General features: G+C 41.6%; 2 protein-coding genes and 1 pseudogene across 3 annotated transcripts; all 3 read left to right on the plus strand.

Moving 5' to 3' along the window:
• The first annotated feature begins 3,596 nt into the window (after window positions 1–3,596).
• Window positions 3,597–4,095, plus strand: LOC148690622 (uncharacterized). The gene has a single exon (XM_088684969.1). The coding sequence runs from the start codon at window positions 3,622–3,624 to the stop codon at window positions 4,093–4,095; it is 474 nt and encodes a 157-aa protein (XP_088541095.1). The 5' UTR covers window positions 3,597–3,621.
• A 300-nt stretch (window positions 4,096–4,395) lies between these two features.
• LOC148690623 (phosphoenolpyruvate carboxylase pseudogene) lies at window positions 4,396–5,510 on the plus strand (annotated as a pseudogene).
• A 7,932-nt stretch (window positions 5,511–13,442) lies between these two features.
• On the plus strand, window positions 13,443–17,438 carry LOC137736903 (GLABRA2 expression modulator). Of its 2 annotated transcripts, none has more exons than XM_068476229.2 (4): window positions 13,443–13,977; window positions 14,088–14,189; window positions 14,860–15,131; window positions 17,007–17,438. In XM_068476229.2, the coding sequence occupies exons 1-4, from the start codon at window positions 13,647–13,649 to the stop codon at window positions 17,046–17,048; spliced, it is 747 nt and encodes a 248-aa protein (XP_068332330.2). In that variant the 5' UTR covers window positions 13,443–13,646; the 3' UTR covers window positions 17,049–17,438. The 2 variants fall into 2 exon arrangements, with proteins under 2 accessions (XP_068332330.2, XP_068332322.2); XM_068476221.2 differs by having other exon boundaries at window positions 17,023–17,438.
• The last annotated feature ends 1,767 nt before the right edge of the window (window positions 17,439–19,205 follow it).

A 19,205-nucleotide genomic window follows, 5' to 3' on the forward strand; every position in this document is an offset into this window, starting at 1 on the left:
CGCTCATCCATCAACCCTCAAGATCAAGCCCCGACGGCCCCTTGAAGAAATCCATACACCCAGCCTTCAAGATCAAGCCCAAAAGCCCTTGAAGATCCGTTCATCAACTGTTCATCCCTAGATCAAGCCCCGACGGCCCTTTGGATCAACAGCTCATCCACAAACCTACACCCTACGAAGATAGAATCAGAGGATCAAATTACAAAGAGATTGTAACCCCAAAATCAATACAAACAAAAAATATATTTTGTACACGTATTCTTGTTTCTTGTTTCAGGAATTTTCTGTGTTCACAAATTTGGCACGCCCAGTGGGACGATCTCTACCTCTCATCTCTGTCTCCGTTCAAGATATTCAAGCACAGTCCATGGCTTCAAACAAAGAACAAGTCATGACTATCGGCACTACCTCCATTGAAAAACAGCTGGTTCAGATGAAGGAAACAATTGCAAGGCTGATAAAGATTGCAGAGGAGAAAAACTTGCAAACCGCCGGATTCATCAACCGTTTGGAGGCGCAACATGGTGTCATGGTGAAACCAAGCTCTCTTCCAACTAAGAGGACCGAAGAAGGCTTCAACCCAAATGCCTACGAACTCATGTCAAAGGCTAGGCATGACTTTGCTTCCTCTTCAAATCTTGGAAAGAAGGTTTCAAACACCGTCAACGACAAAGATCGCGACCTCACCAAAACTCAAAAGAAGTTGAAGGAGCATGGTTACGGAGTTGACAACAACCAAAGCACACCTCCAAAATCAATGGCATCAAGCAAGGGACAAGCCGTTCTTGCAACCACCAAGGGAAGAAGCATAAGCACTTCTGCCACGAATGGAGCATCCATTGGCACCACAACCACTCATCAACATGCCGCTTCAAAATTGGTACCGCTAAGCGAGCAAAGGGAACATCAAAGGCGCGAGTCTATCATCAACCTAACCTTGCTGGGGGCACCAAAGCATGCTGCTAAGGCGCATAAGATGACATCCCAAAATGGCCAATGGGTTTCTTCATCAGCACCCTGGATGTCTGAAGCAAAGTCTTGCCTATTGGTTGCACAAGTCATGACCATCGGCGTCACCTCTGTTGAAGAACAGCTAGCTCAGATGAATGAAGCAATCGCAAAGCTCACACAGACTGTGGAAGAGAAGGACTTGCAGATTGCCGCACTTGTCAACCAACTAGATGCACTGCCCGACGTAAAAGTCGACCCAAATATTGGCCTATTAAAGAAAGAAGGTGACGAAGAAGAGGAGCCACCAGTGGAGAAAGCTGAAGAGAAGCCGAAGCCAGACCAAGCAATGACATCCATGGGATCTCTCTCTATCCAGCAGCTACAGGAGATGATTGCAAGCACTATCAAGACACAGTACGAAGGAAGCTCGCACGACTCCGTACTGTACTCAAAGCCTTACTCCAAGAGGATTGATGCTTTGAAGATGCCAAGGGGTTATCAGCCCCCAAAATTCATGCAGTTCGATGGAAAAGGCAACCCGAAGCAACATGTCGCCCATTTCATTGAAACTTGCAACAATGCTGGGACAGAGGGGGATTACCTCGTCAAACAGTTCGTGCGTTCGCTGAAAAGTAACGCTTTTGACTGGTACACCGACCTCGAACCCGAGTCTATCAACAGTTGGGACCAGCTAGAAAGGGAATTCCTCAACCGTTTCTACAGCACTCGTCGTACTGTAAGCATGCTAGAGCTGACCAGTACGAAACAGTGGAGAGATGAACCTGTCATCGACTACATAAATAGATGGCGTTCATTAAGCCTGGATTGCAAAGATCGGCTTTCTGAAACCTCCGCCATCGAGATGTGCGTTCAAGGCATGCAGTGGGGACTACACTACATCCTTCAAGGCATCAAACCACGAACATTTGAGGAGTTAGCCACCCGCGCCCATGATATGGAGTTAAGCATCACCCGTCATGGGAAGAAAGAGCAGATCGCCGACTACAAGAATGACAAAGTTTTGGGGCCAAAGGTGGATAAGGCTACGTGGAAACCCACCAAGGAAGCGATGACGGTCAACACAACTCCAGTCAAAACCCATACACGAGGCAAGGCGATTCAAACCGAAGCTTTTCGTGATCAAGAGATACGTAGACGCACTTTGAAGGAGCTTGAGGAGAAGACTTATCCATTCCCCGACTCTGACGTGGCTGCCATGCTAGATGACTTGCTGGAAAAAAAGGTGATCGACCTACCTGAGTGTAAACGGCCAGAAGATATGAACCGTACTGACAGTCCAAGGTACTGTAAATTCCACCGCTTCATTAGTCATCCGACAGAAAAGTGCTTTGTGCTAAAAGATCTCATCATGAAGTTGGCTCAGAAAGGGATCATCGAGCTAGATCTTAATGATGTGGTGAAGTCAAACTATACCACCGTCACTTCTGGCTCTTTGAACTCAAAATCTTCACCTCAACCGCTGGGGGCATGCTCCAAAACCATGTCAGTCAAGTCAAGCGAAGTTGAAGGATGGACTTATGTCACTCCAAAGAAAATGCACAAGAAACATAGGTCTCCTCCACAAGTTCACCAATCGGAAAGGGGGCAAAGCAGCTACCGTCAACCTTCAAAGCTACATGAAAATGTTGAGGATGATGAAATTATGACACAAAGATCGTCCGTTGCCATTACGATGCGCGATTTCTTCCCAGAAGACTTCTTCAATCACTCAGTCAAGACTCCTTGCTATGAAGATTGCAAGGAATGCCTCTCTAGGATCGTTTGACAAATTCAAACGCTCCTCGTTCGCACGAGCCTAAAAGGCGACAATCAAAAGCTCCTGGTCTGCACGAGCATAAAAGGCGGCACCAAAAGCTCCTTGCCTGCATGAGCTGAAACTGCAAACGGCACCAAAAGCTCCTTGTCTGCACGAGTTAAAACTGCAAATGACACCAAAAGCTCCTCGTTCGCACGAGCTTAAAAGGCGATAACCAAACGCTCCTGGCCCGCAAGAGCATAAACTGTGTACGGCAAAATCATCACCAAAATCATCATCAAAACCATCACTCATTTGAACTACGTTATGACTTGATCTCTTCTTTGGAAGAGTACGTAGGCAACTTGAAACTTCAAAACTTCAAGTACAGTCACATCAAAATAAATAAATAAATGTTTCATTAAAGAAAGTCAATTTTATTACAAAAGAAAAGAAAAGAAAAAAAAATACATATGTTATTATGTATTAAAAAAAAATATATATATATATTCTCTACACCTGTAAAAAAAAAAAAAAGAGCAAAATGTCGACAAACCCAAAATAGTGGGCTGGATTGTTGTGTTGATAATGAAGGCCCATATACCCAAAAGAACCGGGCCCTACTTTCTCTCAAGCCGCATGCAATTCCTTCAATGGGCCTTGGGCTTGACTGAGTACTCGTCTCCTTGGCTTCAATCTCCAATCTCATCATTTCTCCTCAGCCCTTCAAAACCCCGTCCCACACTCCACTCTATCTTTGGCAGGACTGTAGCAAAAGGAGAAGCATTATTGTTGTTGGCAGGACTGTGCTGCCAAATGCGAGAATATGAAGTTGCTGCAAAGCATGCAGCACCTCATCCGCACCCTGTCCAATCAAACCCCGTCCCCAGCAGCTGCCACTGAAGCCGCCAACCATGAAGGTCCACCCCATGCCCAGGAAGCGCAACATCACCGTCCAATACAGATCAAGAAACCCATTTTCTGAAGCGCAGGCACTTTTGGGTCTGACCCATAAGAAGCTCCGCCGTCTCCCCCATGTCTTCAGCCGGATCCTGGAGCTCCCCTTTCGGTCCGACGCTGAAGTTCTGGTCCAGGAGAATCCCGATTGCTTCCGATTCGTCGCCGAAGCCGATAATATCGGCGACGGCGTAAGGACCCACACCATCGAAATCCATCCCGGGGTGACCAAAATCGTGGTTCGCGAAAGTAGATCGGCGGAATTGACGTTGGACGAGCTCGAGCTCGACATGTGGAGGTTTCGGCTGCCGGAATCGACTCGACCCGAGTTGGCCAGCGCGGTTTTCGTGGACGGGGAGCTTATCGTGACGGTGCCGAATGATGTGGGAGTGGAGAATGCGGACGGAGAGAGAGAATTGCAGAGAGAATGAAGGCTCTGCAGGAGCTGGTTCCCAACGCCAACGCCGAGAAATTCAACCAGCGCCGGAGGGCCCAGCAAGAAATCGAGGACGATATTCGCCGGAGCGCCGATTCGAGTCTGCCAGCAGCATCCACGAGCTCAATCTCCTTCCCACAGCCTCCTGCAACCTCTTGGGTGTCTAAAGAGGTTTTCGACATTTTTCTTTCTCTCTTCAAAGATGCAACTGAGAAGAAACCATCATCCTCCATGTTTGAACAAGTGGAGAAGAAGAACCCATCGTGCCCAACGATGGTCCCGAAACCCGACGATGCTCTGCTTTTGGATCGGTTTCTGGATATTCTCCAAGACTTACATGGAGAGGATCTCAGGGAAACGGTTCAAGCATGTTATGAGCTTTCTGCTGAGTATGAAGGAAAGCATGACCCGAAAAAAACTATCAGAGCTTGGAAATGTACTGACAAGTTTGGACCCAGGGGATTCTATTGTTGTTGCAAAATTCTTCGCTCACATGCTTAGCTTGGCCAACTTAGCTGAGGAGGTCCAGATTGCTTACCGCAGACAAACAAGCTGAAAAAGGGTGACTTTGCAGATGAAAATTCTGCAACGACTGAATCAGATATTGAAGAGACTCTCAAGAGGCTTGTAGGGGATCTAAGAAAGTCCCCCCAAGAGGTTTTCGATGCTCTCAAGAATCAGACTGTAGATCTGGTCCTCACTGCTCATCCTACACAATCAATTCGTCGATCCTTACTTCAGAAGCACGGAAGGATTCGGAATTGTTTAACCCAGTTGTACGCGAAAGACATTACTCCTAATGATAAGCAGGAGATTGATGAGGCACTTCAGAGAGAGATCCAAGCTGCATTTCGTACGGATGAGATCCGAAGAACAGCTCCCACTCCACAAGATGAGATGAGAGCGGGGATGAACTATTTCCATGAGACAATTTGGAAGGGTGTCCCAAAATTTCTCCGTCGTGTGGATACAGCTTTGAAGAATATTGGGATTAATGAGCGTGTTCCCCATAACGCCCCACTTATTCAGTTTTCTTCCTGGATGGGTGGTGATCGTGATGGTAATCCAAGAGTAACTCCCGAGGTCACAAGGGACGTTTGCCTACTGGCTAGAATGATGGCTGCAAACTTGTACTATTCTCAGATAGAGGATCTTATGTTTGAGTTGTCTATGTGGCGCTGCAATGATGAACTCCGTGTTTGTGCAGATGTACTTCACAGGTACAAGCTCCAGCGCACTCCCTCCGCAGCAAGCGGCGTCCCTTGTAGCAAACAGCAACAGCAGTTCAATAGCTCTCCAGCGACGTCGTCTGCAGCGTCTTCGTTGAGCTCTTCGTCCATGCTCTCCATACTGCCCATCTACCCCAGTAAGATCTTCATGCTGCTGTATGGGCAGTTTGTCTCTCTCTAAGGTTGAGCAGCGCACTCCCTCTTACGGAATTCAGGGTGATTCAGCTCAAGCACCTCCAGCACAAAAGCCTCCTGCAAATCCTGCAGTTTATGGACAAACCGCTCAGTCACCCAGCACTCCAGGAGGCTATGGTCAGTCAGCACCTGTGCAGCCAGGATACCCGCATTCTCAGCCTCCGGCTTCTGCACTTCCGCCATGGTTGCTGCCTGTGAATGTGATTAACAAAAAACAAAGTTTGTCAACTCACATCTGCTTGCCTCTGCTGCTGCCTGTGAATGTGATTAACAAAAACAAAGTTTGTCAACTCACATCTGCCTGCCTCTGCTGCTGCCTGTGAATGTGATTAACAAAAACAAAGTTTGTCAACTCACATATGCTTGCCTCTGCTGCTGCCTGTGAATGTGATTAACAAAAACAAAGTTTGTCAACTCACATTTGCTTGCCTTTGCTGCTGCCTTTGAAGGTGATTGACAAAATCAAAGTTTGGCAACTCACACCCAAAGACTTTCTCCGTCTCTTACCTCCTACTACTCCAAGCTCCTCTGCATTTCCTCCCTGCACCATGTGGGAAATATATATATATAAAAAAAATATTATTAATAAAAAAAAAAGATCTATCTTGGTGGATCAGTACCACCGAAAGCAAAGAAAAAAAATATAATAAAAAAAAAAAGATCTATCTTGGTGGATCAGTACCACCGAAAGCAATAAAAAAAATAATAAAAAAAAAAAGGGGGATCTTGGTGCACCGGCACCATGTGGAAAAATAATATATATATATATATATATATATATATATATATATATATATATACGCTCTATTTAGCACATTACGCTAAATAAAATAAAGTTTATTTATTAATATCTCTGATAAATTACAGATATGTGCTTACACATGGAAAAAAAATAAAAAATAAAAAAAATAAAAAAATACAAGATTGGAGCTTTCACAAAGGATGTTCACGTGAAGCCCCATTATTTGGCAAAACTCTCGGAGCGGAAGGCATCGGAGCGGGAGGCATCGAAGATAGAGCATTCGAGGCCTCAATACTTGGCCAAACGCTGGAAGACCCAGGAAAAATGTGCCTCTGGAGGAAAGACGAAAACCTTTGACGGTCACTTTGAATCCGACCTTCAGACTCTTGCAGCTCATCAAGCTTCCTCTTCATGCCCGTCGAATAGTTGTTTGTAAGCACGTGCAAACTTCTATTCTCATACTTCAGCTGCTTGATCTCTTGCTTGAGACTTTCCACCTCCGCCATCAAGGATTCAACTTGGCGGGAGCGAGCAAGTAGGCGTTGGCCCATGTTGGACACAGAGCCTGCGCACTGAACACTGAGAGCGAGGGACTCTTGAACGGCCAACTCATCGGACCGTCCTGAAAGCAGCCGACTATCTTCAGGAGTGAGGAGGTTCCTAGCTACTATCGTAGCTGTTGTTGCGTCCTTCATCACAGAGTCTTCACCTGTAAGAGGACCGTTAGAAGATAAAAAAGAAGGGCGCCATACATTACCTTGACGGGGCACAACCGGATCGCTGCTGAGACTCAAATCTAAGCAAAGGTTCGATGAGTTAGTCATTTTTCAAAGGTGTTCAAAGAGAAGGGATATAAAAAAAAAATTTCAAAGGGTCGGAGACAATTTTTCAAGAATGGGCAATCTTCAGAGTGTGAATGTTGGGGTGATCAATACCGCTATAAAAATCCAAGGCGACACGACCACCGATTCAAAAATCCGGATTTTCCTGCGTGAAGTTCGGCGACGCGTTCGCAGCTTTTCAGAAAACGCGTTCAACTTTGTCAAAAGATATCTGACAAAGTCGAGAACACGTGGAGGCCATCATCGCAACTACACGTCTTTAGCCGACAAGCGCAAAGTTCGGCGACGCTTTCTCTGCTTTTCAGAAAACGCGTGCAACTTTATCAAAAGTGGCGCTCGTTCAGAAATCGAAGAGGCGCTCGTTCAGATATCGAAAAGACGTTTGTCGACGAGGGTAAAAGAACGGTACCACCACTTGCTATTAAGAAATCCTTATATGTGTCGACCTTCGTCTCTTATGGCAAGGCAGACCTGAAGAAAATGCCCAACTCTTCCTCACCTCTGAGGGCGCACTCCCAGCAAAGCCTCTCGAAATACACAATTCTTCTTCTTCCTTTGAGAAAACCTATTCAACCTTTGAAGATACCAGATGCCTCGAGTACAGATGACCCAGGAGGAAACGATAGATTGAAGCATGTGCTGATTCATTCACCGCTTCTTCAAAAGCAAAGGTATCTCATATCATCAAGGGCGAAAGCAAAGGTATCTCATATCATGCTTTTTCCCTATCTTTTCCTTTGCCCTTGTTCTCACCTGCCAAGACAAGGACAAAGAAAGCAATATGTCGGAACCTCCACTCAAACCAGTTGCCACCAAGGAGTGAAGCACCATTTAAATGCAAAGGTTGCATTCAACTCCTGCATCGGAGGACAAATACTACAAGAAAAGATGCTAAACCTGCATAAGGAAATACCACTTCTGCAAAGGGGAGCAAGTAAGGCAAGTGAAAATGATACATCGAAGCATGTGGAGACAAGCATAACAAATATATGTGCTGATTCATTTGCTGCTTCTTCGAAAGCAAAGGTATCTCATATCATGCTTTTTCCCTGTCTTTTCCTTTGTCTTTGTTATTACTCGCATGGCAAAGTGAAAGAGAGCAGTCAGCGGCACTTGGAGTTAGTCTTCCGATCTGGAACCGACTACCTGGAATCTATTCCTGATTGCTTACCTAGTATTGCTCTCGAGTAGTCATCTTCAACGGTTGATACACTGCCAGAGAAGGGACAAGGAAACTTCAATCTTTCCAACCCTCTTCAATACGAATTGGAAAGATTGAACAAAGAAACAGGTCAGCACCTCCACCTTGTACTTGCCTGCCATATCCTGAAACCGCTCGTAGACCTTCGGGGGGAGACCAAAAGAATCCTGCTGCCCAGTTCAAGAGTAGCACAAAGGAAAATCAACGAGCGGAGGAGACCAGAAGAATCCTCCAGCCCAGTTCAAGATCAAGCCTCAATGGCCCTTGAAGAAATCACAAGTCCGATTCAAAATCAAGTGTTCACCACCCTTGAATCAAATTCAACTCCATATAAAAGGAGCAAGTTCAGACCTTCGGAGGAGACCAAAAGAATCCTCCAGCCCAGTTCAAGAGTAGCACAAAGGAAAATCAACGATTGGAGGAAACCAGAAAATCTTTCAGTCGAACTCAAGATCAAGCCTCGATGGCCCTTGAAGAAATTTCCAGCCCAATTCAAGATCAAGCCCCGACGGCCCTTGGATCGACATCTACATTAAGGAACTTCAAAACGCATCTCATACACGTGACAAGCACATGTCAACGACGCGCCTTGAAGTGGGGGCATTTGTAGACATCGAAATTTCGGTGAAATGAATGTTAACCAATAATTAAAATTTCAACGCTTACGTGTCACATAAATTTTACATGTAGCGTGTGACTCAACGAAAAATCGAAATAAATTGGAAAGGTCATCAAATAGGACACGTGTCAATATCTGGCAGAAATGATTTATTTCATCTGATTATTTAAATCCAAAAATCAAGTTTTGGAATTCTATAAATAGGAGGCCAAGGCATTCATTTCGAAAGGAAGAAAGAAAGGAAGAAGAGAAAGAAAGAAGGGAATTTACATCACACCAAAACCTTGAAGCCTCGAAACTCTAAAGCTCTCAAGCAAATCCCGAAGGATCAAGAAAACACTCTTCGTTCTTCGTCAAATCCTCCTTCAAAGGTCAAGCCCCAACGGCCCTTGAAGAACTTCCGCCGACTCAAGATCAAGCCCCGACGGCCCCTTGAAGAAAGTGTTCATCATCCGTTCGTCCTAAGATCAAGCCCCAACGGCCCTTTGGATCAACAACCTCAACAAATCCACACATCCAATCAGTCTTCAAGATTAGGCCCAAAAGCCCTTGAAGATCCGCTCATCCATCAACCCTCAAGATCAAGCCCCGACGGCCTCTTGAAGAAATCCATACACTCAGTCTTCAAGATTAGGCCCAAAAGCCCTTGAAGATCCGCTCATCCATCAACCCTCAAGATCAAGCCCCGACGGCCCCTTGAAGAAATCCATACACCCAGCCTTCAAGATCAAGCCCAAAAGCCCTTGAAGATCCGTTCATCAACTGTTCATCCCTAGATCAAGCCCCGACGGCCCTTTGGATCAACAGCTCATCCACAAACCTACACCCTACGAAGATAGAATCAGAGGATCAAATTACAAAGAGATTGTAACCCCAAAATCAATACAAACAAAAAATATATTTTGTACACGTATTCTTGTTTCTTGTTTCAGGAATTTTCCCCTTCCTGGGTTGGTCATATTCTTGATGTATGTCCCGTACACGTTTCATTTGACTTTGCACATTCTCATGCACTTTTCCTTAGACTATGGATTTTTGTCCCGCCTCTTGTTTTATCATAGTTATTGGGTTTTTTGTGAGACTTAGTTCCATATTCCTTTGTCTAAGACTAGCATGTTCCCAAAATCGATGCCAACGAGTCGACTTCCTCAACCCTACTTGATGACGAATCTACTTGAGTATTTACACACTTAAGGAAGAGTGTTATTGTCAAGCCCCAATCCCAACATACATCTAGGATCGACATGCGATGGTCAACTTAGGGGGTGCCACAGAAATACAAACTAAATCACTAAACTAAAATTTACAATATTGACACAGGGCCAAGACATGCCCGTAGGTTCCCAAAAGAAAGTACAATGTAAGACATAGCGATAACCTAACACTCTAAGCTTTGAATTCTGAATGCTACCCCGAAGCTTCCCATATCAATTAAAACTTGCACAATTGCCACCTAAACTGTGGGAATGGTGCAATGGGCAAACAACAACCCAAATAAGCTGTGAAGCTTGTGTGAGTTTCAATAATTCGACGTATGTGATAATATTAAAACCTATCTATCGATCACAGTTTATAAACATCAAATATCAATTCATTCTTTATAAAATCATAAACAAACCACTGAAATACCAAAGGAGTCACACAAACATCCATCAACTTTGTAAAACAAACCACAAAGATCATAATTTATAATTCATACAGTACACTGAAAAGTAGAGCTAGAGTGACATAGTTCGACCGAAGCCTACAATTCCAAGTATCAACAAATCAACGAAGTCAATGAATGTGATTTTAGGCTACTCAACGAAATCCAACAACATCAAATTCCGAACCACTCAACGAAACCAAACTACAAAGCGGGATTCTTGACCACTCAACAAAATCACAGAGTAGAAGGGATTCCGGACCACTCAATGGAGTGGGATACTATTTCAGACCACTCAACGGAATCGCGGAGTACAAGGGATTTCGGACCACTCAACGAAATTTAAAGCAGCATACGATTCCAGACTACTCAACGAGATCGCAAAGTATAAGAGATTCTGGACCACTCAACAAAATCCAGAGGGAGCAGGGAACCAGACCACTTAACGAAACTCCAGCGAAACCTAGTCCCGGACCACTCAACGAAACCGAGTAGAGTCCAAGAAACATAACTAACAAGGCTCAAAGTAACAAGACAAAACACAAGTTACTAAATTTAGAACATCTCAACAAAGCGAGAAATGGCACGATGAAACGAGATATGAAACTAGTTTCGAAGCAATAACTCCCCATGAAAATGGGTTAACGATCTACTACTAGCCTTTACATTTCATCACATAATACTAAACATACAATTCAAATCATATCTCAAATATGCATTTCAAATCACATTTCATAAAACAGATCAATGGGATAATTTAAAAGTAACAATTTATTATAAAACACATTTATAAAATCATGTTGTATCCATAAAGTATACGAGCACGTTGGGTAATAACCAGTAATAAATATATTAAAGTTACTCACCTGTAGTCCGCGTTATGACTCTATAGTACGAATATCGAGGCGTCACAAACGATCGTCGCTTGTTTGGAAGCCAAATGGTGGCCAAAGGTGACCAAAAAAAAACTTGAAAGGCGACTGGTTGGGCGAAAAACTGGGTAACTCACCGGATTTATTAGTCAAAATCAACAAGAAAAACATCGGGAAACTCACAGCTTAAAACAGTGCTTTTGAAACTTGGTTCTTCTCAAATTTTTGCTCAGTCTTCACAAATTATAACCCACAACTCAGTTCGTTGTGGTGAGGAGAGAAAAATTGTGGTGGTTCTAGTAATCAAAATGCCAAAATTTGAGAGGTGGAAGTGGTGTGGTGTTCACGGGAGGAAAAGAGAGTTCGTGAGTAACGTGGGATAGAAGAATCTCGGGAGATAAAAGCAAAGGGAGAGCATTCCAGAAGATTGGGGACTCCTCCCTGGGTCCCACATGGCACCCAAAACAAAGCCACATATGTTCCAAATGTCAAATTACCAATTGCCCTCAACGTTCAAGGGTTCGTAAAATCTTCATTATAACTCCAAATCAGATTTCGTGTGCGCCACGCTTTCGTATTGAGACATACTATATGAATATGCCAAGAAACCTGGAAAAATATGTAGGATCAAATACTATCTTGAAGAATCATGTTTAGTCCATTAGGGATGTTTTCATCTTTTTATTAATCGAAAAAATTATACGCTGTAAATATAGATGGGTTGAGACTACGTATACAAGTATGAAATACATAATTTTAAAAAGTGAAATCCGGGGACAGGATTTCACAGTTATAGATATTATATTAAAGTGTGATTGCGTAAATCTTAGATAGATTTGATTACTAGTTATTCTCTTCCTATTAGGACTGTATTTCCTTCGAGTACAAGGATTCTTCTCTTTCTTATTACTATAAATAAAGGTATTGCGTAGGGGAAATAACACACCCTCAAATATCACATACTTCTCCACACACTCTCTCTCTTGCCACACCTCTCTAACCGTTGTCACATAAATTGGCCACAACTTTTATAGAGTTTTTGGGTGAATTTTATATAAATATATATTTTTTTTAATTATTTAGCTGTTAGATTTAAATTTGGGCCGTTAAATTTTTTTTTCCCGTTGGATTTGATCACATTATGTCTCAGGCATCAGATTTAATGAATTTATAAATATAAAACTAAAAATTAACAAAATTTGAATCTGGACTGTTGGTTCCATCCAACGGTCCGTTGCTCCCCACCGTTCGAAGAAAGAAATAGTTGTTGGGCTCATAATGTTGGCTGACACACCCACGTGCATGGGACCCCCGCGCTATCAACGTCTCGTGCGTTGAGGGCATTGGGCGCATCTGTGCTGTTTGTGTGTCTCCTTCTAGGGTGCGTCCACGCACAGTAGTGGGCAAGCCCACTAACTTTAAATCTTGCCCGGAATTTGCTCTAAAAATAAATTTTAGCCCAAAAGTCATTTTTGGCCCAAGAGTTAGAGTAAGTTGGGATAAATTTAGAAACTAAAATTTAAATTTTACTCCCAAGTTGATAGGATCCCCTTTTTTACATCCCGTTGTCCCTCCTATGTGGCGACGTGGGGGCGTAAAAAAGGAAAGAGAGGGAAATGATTTCTCTCACTTGTATTGTATTGGGTCTGACTTTTTCAATTACTCCCAATATGTGAAATATGAAATAGAGTAAAGTATTTTATGTTTCTTGGGAGTACATACATAAATTGAATTTGTACAATATAAATGAAATTGAACACTTATGTTTTTTTTTTTTTAATATGTTCATTGGTATAACTGCAATGATTATAAAATTCATTAGAGAGGAATGTTTCTTTTGTGAACAGAAGTTAAGTCTGAGTTAAAATTTGAAGAACCTTTCTTCAATAAACTCGTACATTTACAGAAAATTTAAAAACACGTGGAAGTTCAGAGAGGGAATATCAACGGTGGGTCCGAAGTCCTATAAAACGAGAGTCTATCGGTATCAAAGTTTTACCGTCCTTATCGCGAAACGCGTCCCTCCAATGATCCCATTTCTTCCCTGTCAACCCTCGAATTTACAAATTCCAGATTAACACAAAAATAAATTAGAATCAAAATCAAAATAATCACACTCACACACACACACACACACGCAGAGAAAACAGATCATCACGCGCCAATTCGATCCAGCGTCCGCACCGGAATCTTGTAGAACAATGGATCCGCCCAAGCCCACCAACGAGGCCGACGCCAAAACGCACACTCCGGCCGCCCAGGATCCGAACCCGAAAGCCGCAGCCCAAGCTCCGAACGGGGATCGGAACTGGGCGAGCTTCATGACGGCCTCGCAGGCTCAGGCTCAACCGACTTCGACGGAGGCAGTCTCCACCCCCACGGGTTCGGGGTCGAAGAAATCGGTTCGTTGGAGCCCGGAATTGGTGTCGGATTCCCACAATACCGCCGCTGCGTCGGATCATTCTTCCCATCAGGGATCCAATCCCTACGTGGCTCCCTCCCCTATGCTCTCACAATCTTTCTCATTCAAAGGTCAGTATCCGTGCTTCCGTATTTTCATACGTATTTTTATATGTATTTTCATTCGTATATAGATTTGAAGCTTGTGTATTAGTATTTGATGTGTATGCGTGCATGGTTAGATTCCGTGGACACTGTACGGAACGTGTTTGGGAGATGGAGGAAGTCGGTGGGGGAGGCTACTAAGAAGGCGGAGGATCTCGCTGGAAACACGTGGCAGCACTGTGAGTTTCTGCTTGTTTTTTGTTTCTTCTTTTTCTTGTTGATCTCTGCTGATTTACTATATTTCAATTAATTTCAATGTATATATATTTCGAAATCATGGGAATTGTATTAAGATTAGGTTCAAATCGGCGTAGTTGGTTGTTTTGTTTATTGCCATTTAATGGTTTTGGTGGATTACTATCATCGATTTCTTACAGATATATTTAGGGGTTCACATTTCAATTTTTCGACGCCTTACTCGTTGCTGGTTATTCGGATTAAGTACAGGTGTGGTGTGTTCTAATTTTGTTTGGTAGATCTTTTGATTGACATGAGAATCAAAAGTTTAAAATTTGGGAGGAAGATTAGCCAAAATTCTTATAAAACGCTTAGCGGGGTGCTTGAAAGTTGTTAAGTACATTATGGTTTTTAGTACCAACCTCTAGTTTTTCTAACCGTTTGAACTTAATCCCATCGAATGCTTTTGTTTTGTTCACACTGAATGCCCAGAAAAATGTCTGCTTTCATGAAAGAAAATGGGATTGCATTCTACTTGATCTCCCCAATTTGTTTTTCTCTGTTTATCTTACCTCTTTCTATGTTTTAAAATTTAGTTTGTGCATTTTGTTGATCCTAAGCATTGATTGTGATGGATGAAGTCGATAATCATCCCGTTTTCTTTCAAGCTAGTAAAAACAAGCCCCAGTTTCACTGACGCTGCCATGGGAAGAATTGCACAAGGAACAAAGGTCCTTGCAGAAGGTGGTTACGAGAAGATCTTTCGATCAACTTTTGAGACAACTCCCGAGGAGCAACTTCAAAATTCATTTGCATGCTACTTGTCCACATCAGCTGGTCCAGTCATGGGAGTTTTATATGTTTCTACTGCAAAACTTGCCTATTGCAGTGATAATCCCATTTCATACAAAGCTGAGAGCCAAACTGAATGGAGCTATTACAAGGTAAGTTTGCACATGCCTTACTATTGTGTCATTTGAAGTTTTTTCAAATATGGGATTCCATTTAACTAGCAACTATATTGAGGGATGCATTATTGAGTAATTTCTAGTTTTTCAAATTAGAAAATCGTGATAGTTTTTCATATTAGAAAATCGTGCAACTAGCCATCTTGGGGAAATACACCGTTGTGTTCTAATTTGACTGTGACTCTGCATCTAAGTAGTGAAGGAACATAGATTCGACAATGATAGGACTATATCAACACTTAATATGCTACAGTTAAGGTATATAACTTTTGTTCTGGTGTAATTCTATCGGAGCTTGTGAACCTCTGTACTGCAAGTATTCCATTTCAACTTTGTTTACAGAAAGTCTTCAAGACTCTTACTAAAAAAGAAATAGATGTTGCATAGAGTTGGGCAAGTGCCTAGCTGCGTTTTGGCTTTTTAGGAAAAAAATGTTCATGAGTTTCAATCTTCAAGTGAGCTTGTTTATGAGATTGTTTAGCCTCACATTAACCATTTTTGTTATTTGACCTCAAACGATGAGGACAATAGAATTTGGAATGGATGTTCAAAAGGAAGTTTGTCTCGAGGGGCAAGCATAAGAATAACATGCTAGATCCCAATGGATGAGCAGCATTTTTTTTGTTTGCAAGTTAGACACTTAAATCTTCAACATGATTTGTGTTATTTGGTTCTGTACTTTTGTTCTTTGTCATCTTCAGTGAATTTGTGATCTTCATTAGTTCAACATTGTTGAAGGTTTTGGCTAGATTAGCAAGTGAATTCACTTGGCATTGTAAACAAAACCTATAAATAATTACCATGTTGCAGGTAGGATTGATGTTTTAGTATATCGGGGGAGGCTATAGTAAATAATTATACTCTGTTTTCTTATGTTCTTCCTTTTATAATTTTCTTGACTCTTGATGAAGGTGTATTATAAAATAGGGTAAATTGCAGTTTCATCCCCTAAACTATCGCCCCAGTTGAAATTAACCCCCTAAACTATTTAAAATCAGTCAATTAACCCCTTGCCGTTAGATTGCGGAATCAATTCCGTCAAATTCAAGGGCAAATTAGTCATTTCATCATCAATTGTTACTTGTCAGCTATAACCATCAATAAAATTTTGACACATGGATAGAGAATAATTTAAAAACATATAACATAATAAGAAAACATAAAAAAACCAAATGTTTACATAACAGACCATCTCACATTGTCATTACACATTATTTTGTTTTCACGTGTCATAGTTTCATTGGTGGTTATAGTTGACAAGTAAGAACTGATGAAGGAAAGACTAATTTTCCATTGAATTTGACAAAATAGTGGATGGAATCTACCGATAAGGAGTCAATTGCTGATTTCAAATAGTTCTGGGGGTTAATTTACCAAAAAAATTGTTCGGGGGGTCAATTTCAACTGGAGTAATAGTTCAAGGGGTCAATTGATAGTTTACCCTATAAAATCTGCTGAGTCGCACAACTGCTGGTGGTAGTATTTCTGTAGTCATATCATGTTTGTACTTTTGTATGTGTTGTGTTGTGTTATGATTCATGAAAAGAAAGACAAGGAACAACTTTGCAGATTGCATTGGCAGAAGGAAACTAGGGAGTGGGGTTAATTTCAGGAGTGTTAATACTATCTTGTTGAAATGTTTTGTTTATTAATACTATCTTGTTGAAATGTTTTGTTTATTTTATCTCAATGATATGTGGTCTATTAGACTTTGTACTTGTTTATCCTATTCTTTTACATAATAATTTTGGCGACTTAGTGTTTTCAGAAGATATTATGTTCTAATTCTGAGTTTTTGTTTGTACTTGGTCAACGAGTTTTTATCTGTTATTTGAACTAATTTCCCGTTAGTCTCGAATATTAATAGGTGGTTATCCCGTTACATCAGCTTAAAGCAGTTAATCCTTCATCAAGTAGATCCAATCCTGCTGAAAAGTACATTCAGGTTATCTCCGTCGATAACCATGAGTTCTGGTTTATGGGATTCTTAAATTACGACGGTGCAGCCAGCTGCCTACAAGAAGCTCTCCATGCGCGGAGCTCATCTGTTTGATAAATTCTTTGCGGCACAGAATTTTTTTCCTTTTTCGCATCGTAAGATGTTTTATAACTGATAAATTTATAGATTAAATTATTTGGCGTTTTACCATCTTCACCTTTTGGTTATGTATGCTACACTTGTGAATTTTGTTTGAAGTCGTGTGAAAATTAGATCAAGTAATATTACATTTTCCATAAGATTGTACTTCTCGAGGAGTATAGCTGGAATGATGTTCAGGGTTATTGCTGCTTTTTTTTTAGTCTATACAATGAAAAAATATGTCCCTCCCCGATGTCACTGTCGTACCCTTCCTATCTCTCAATTACACGACGGATAGGAAGGGTAAGAAGTTGCACCGGCATGGAAGTTTCTTTCATATGGTGTATGGTGGTTCTTTATGCACACAACTGATGTGAAACTTCCAAATCGCATAAAATCTTATAAAATTTTAGTACCTGATGGGAGGCGTTACATTTTGGGTAATGGTAGGGAGATTATATTCGGTAAACCACATTGTAACATTATAGGTCATATCTCTATTAGAGAGGTGGTATAATATTGTCTACCATCTCTCTGGCATTTTCCATTACTTAATAAACACATCCTTTGATTTATTGGCACGACCAATTAGAACGTGGTGCCAATACTCATGCAATTGAAAAACTATGAAGCATTAATATGATTAAATTCGACATGGGTTGCATGAGCCCCAACGGTTAACCAGATAAAATTGATAACTCTAGCATTCCTGACCTACCAGGTTAAATTGGTAGTTCCTTGGTTACCATCGGCTAAAGTTAAAGTTCTCTTAAAGAGTGTTTTCATTGAGTAAAACCTCCTTCTAAAATATAAGGTTTTCATAAGGTTGATCTATCTTCAGCTACATGAATTCCTTGAGAAACGAAGTCATAGGCATGTAAGTTCATGGCCATATCGACTACTCCAAGAGCACTTATCCATAAACCGGTTACTGGCACAAGTAACATTAAAAAATATAATTAACGTTTATTGGAAAAAGCAACCCCAACGATTTGGACCGAACTAGAAGAAACTACCAACATAAAACAATAACACAAAGAAATCCAAAGCAATTAATATATATTTGTTTTTCATTCCTTGAACCAATAATCACATATTAATTCCGAACATTTGCATGCCTAAACATCATAAGAACCCTAATAATTGGACCTTATGCCCAGAATCAGAAATATGAGGAAAAACCCCTAAAATAAACCTTCGTAAGGACAATATGTATACAGACCTTGTAACGGCGGTCCGCTGTCTCAGTACTGCCTTTTTCTTCTCTTGATGGCTTCGGACACTGCCGGAAACCTTCTTGAAGTTATGGCGAAGCAAAGGCTTCCATTCACCACATTCCGAAAAACCCACACTGTCACAAAATCAATCTTCTCAACCAACCTGCGATCCTGACGAAAACTGTTCCAGCCTAAGGACATTAATCTTGGACATCCAAGTTTTGAACACCATGGGGTACTCTTTACCATCCATGTCATAAATTGTGACATGAACGCCTTGGTTAGGGTCTTCGTCATCCTTCAACAACAGGAAGATGTGATTTTCGACATCTTCTTTGCTCATCGAGAGCCTAGATTGGTCATCCCTCACATCACTACTTGTCAGTTGTTTCTCAAAAGGCTTGCTATGAACTTGAATCAAGGGTCGTAGACATGGGACTGGTGGGAGATCAGGAGGGGCATTGTTTCCATAGAACAAACCTTGAATTCCTTGTAGTTGTGGTTCTCCCAACATCATAGTTTTCTTTAACTTCTAGAGAGCAAAAGAAAAAAAATTTCTTAGCCGATTGTTTGAAGACTTTCAAAAGTTGTTAATGTTTGGGATATAGGAAGGAAAAAGAACGAAGAGGGTTAACAGTTAGGGTTTCCGGGCTGTTTACTTGAGTTTCAAGTAACCCATTGGGTATGGGAATCAGAATATATTTGGCAAGTTTTTTCCGGAGCCAATGAGAGGGTACGTATGGAAAACAATAG

Source organism: Pyrus communis, chromosome 15, assembly GCF_041283825.1.
Source record: "Pyrus communis isolate YQ-2024b chromosome 15, ASM4128382v1, whole genome shotgun sequence".
NCBI classification, from domain to species: Eukaryota; Viridiplantae; Streptophyta; class Magnoliopsida; order Rosales; family Rosaceae; genus Pyrus; species Pyrus communis.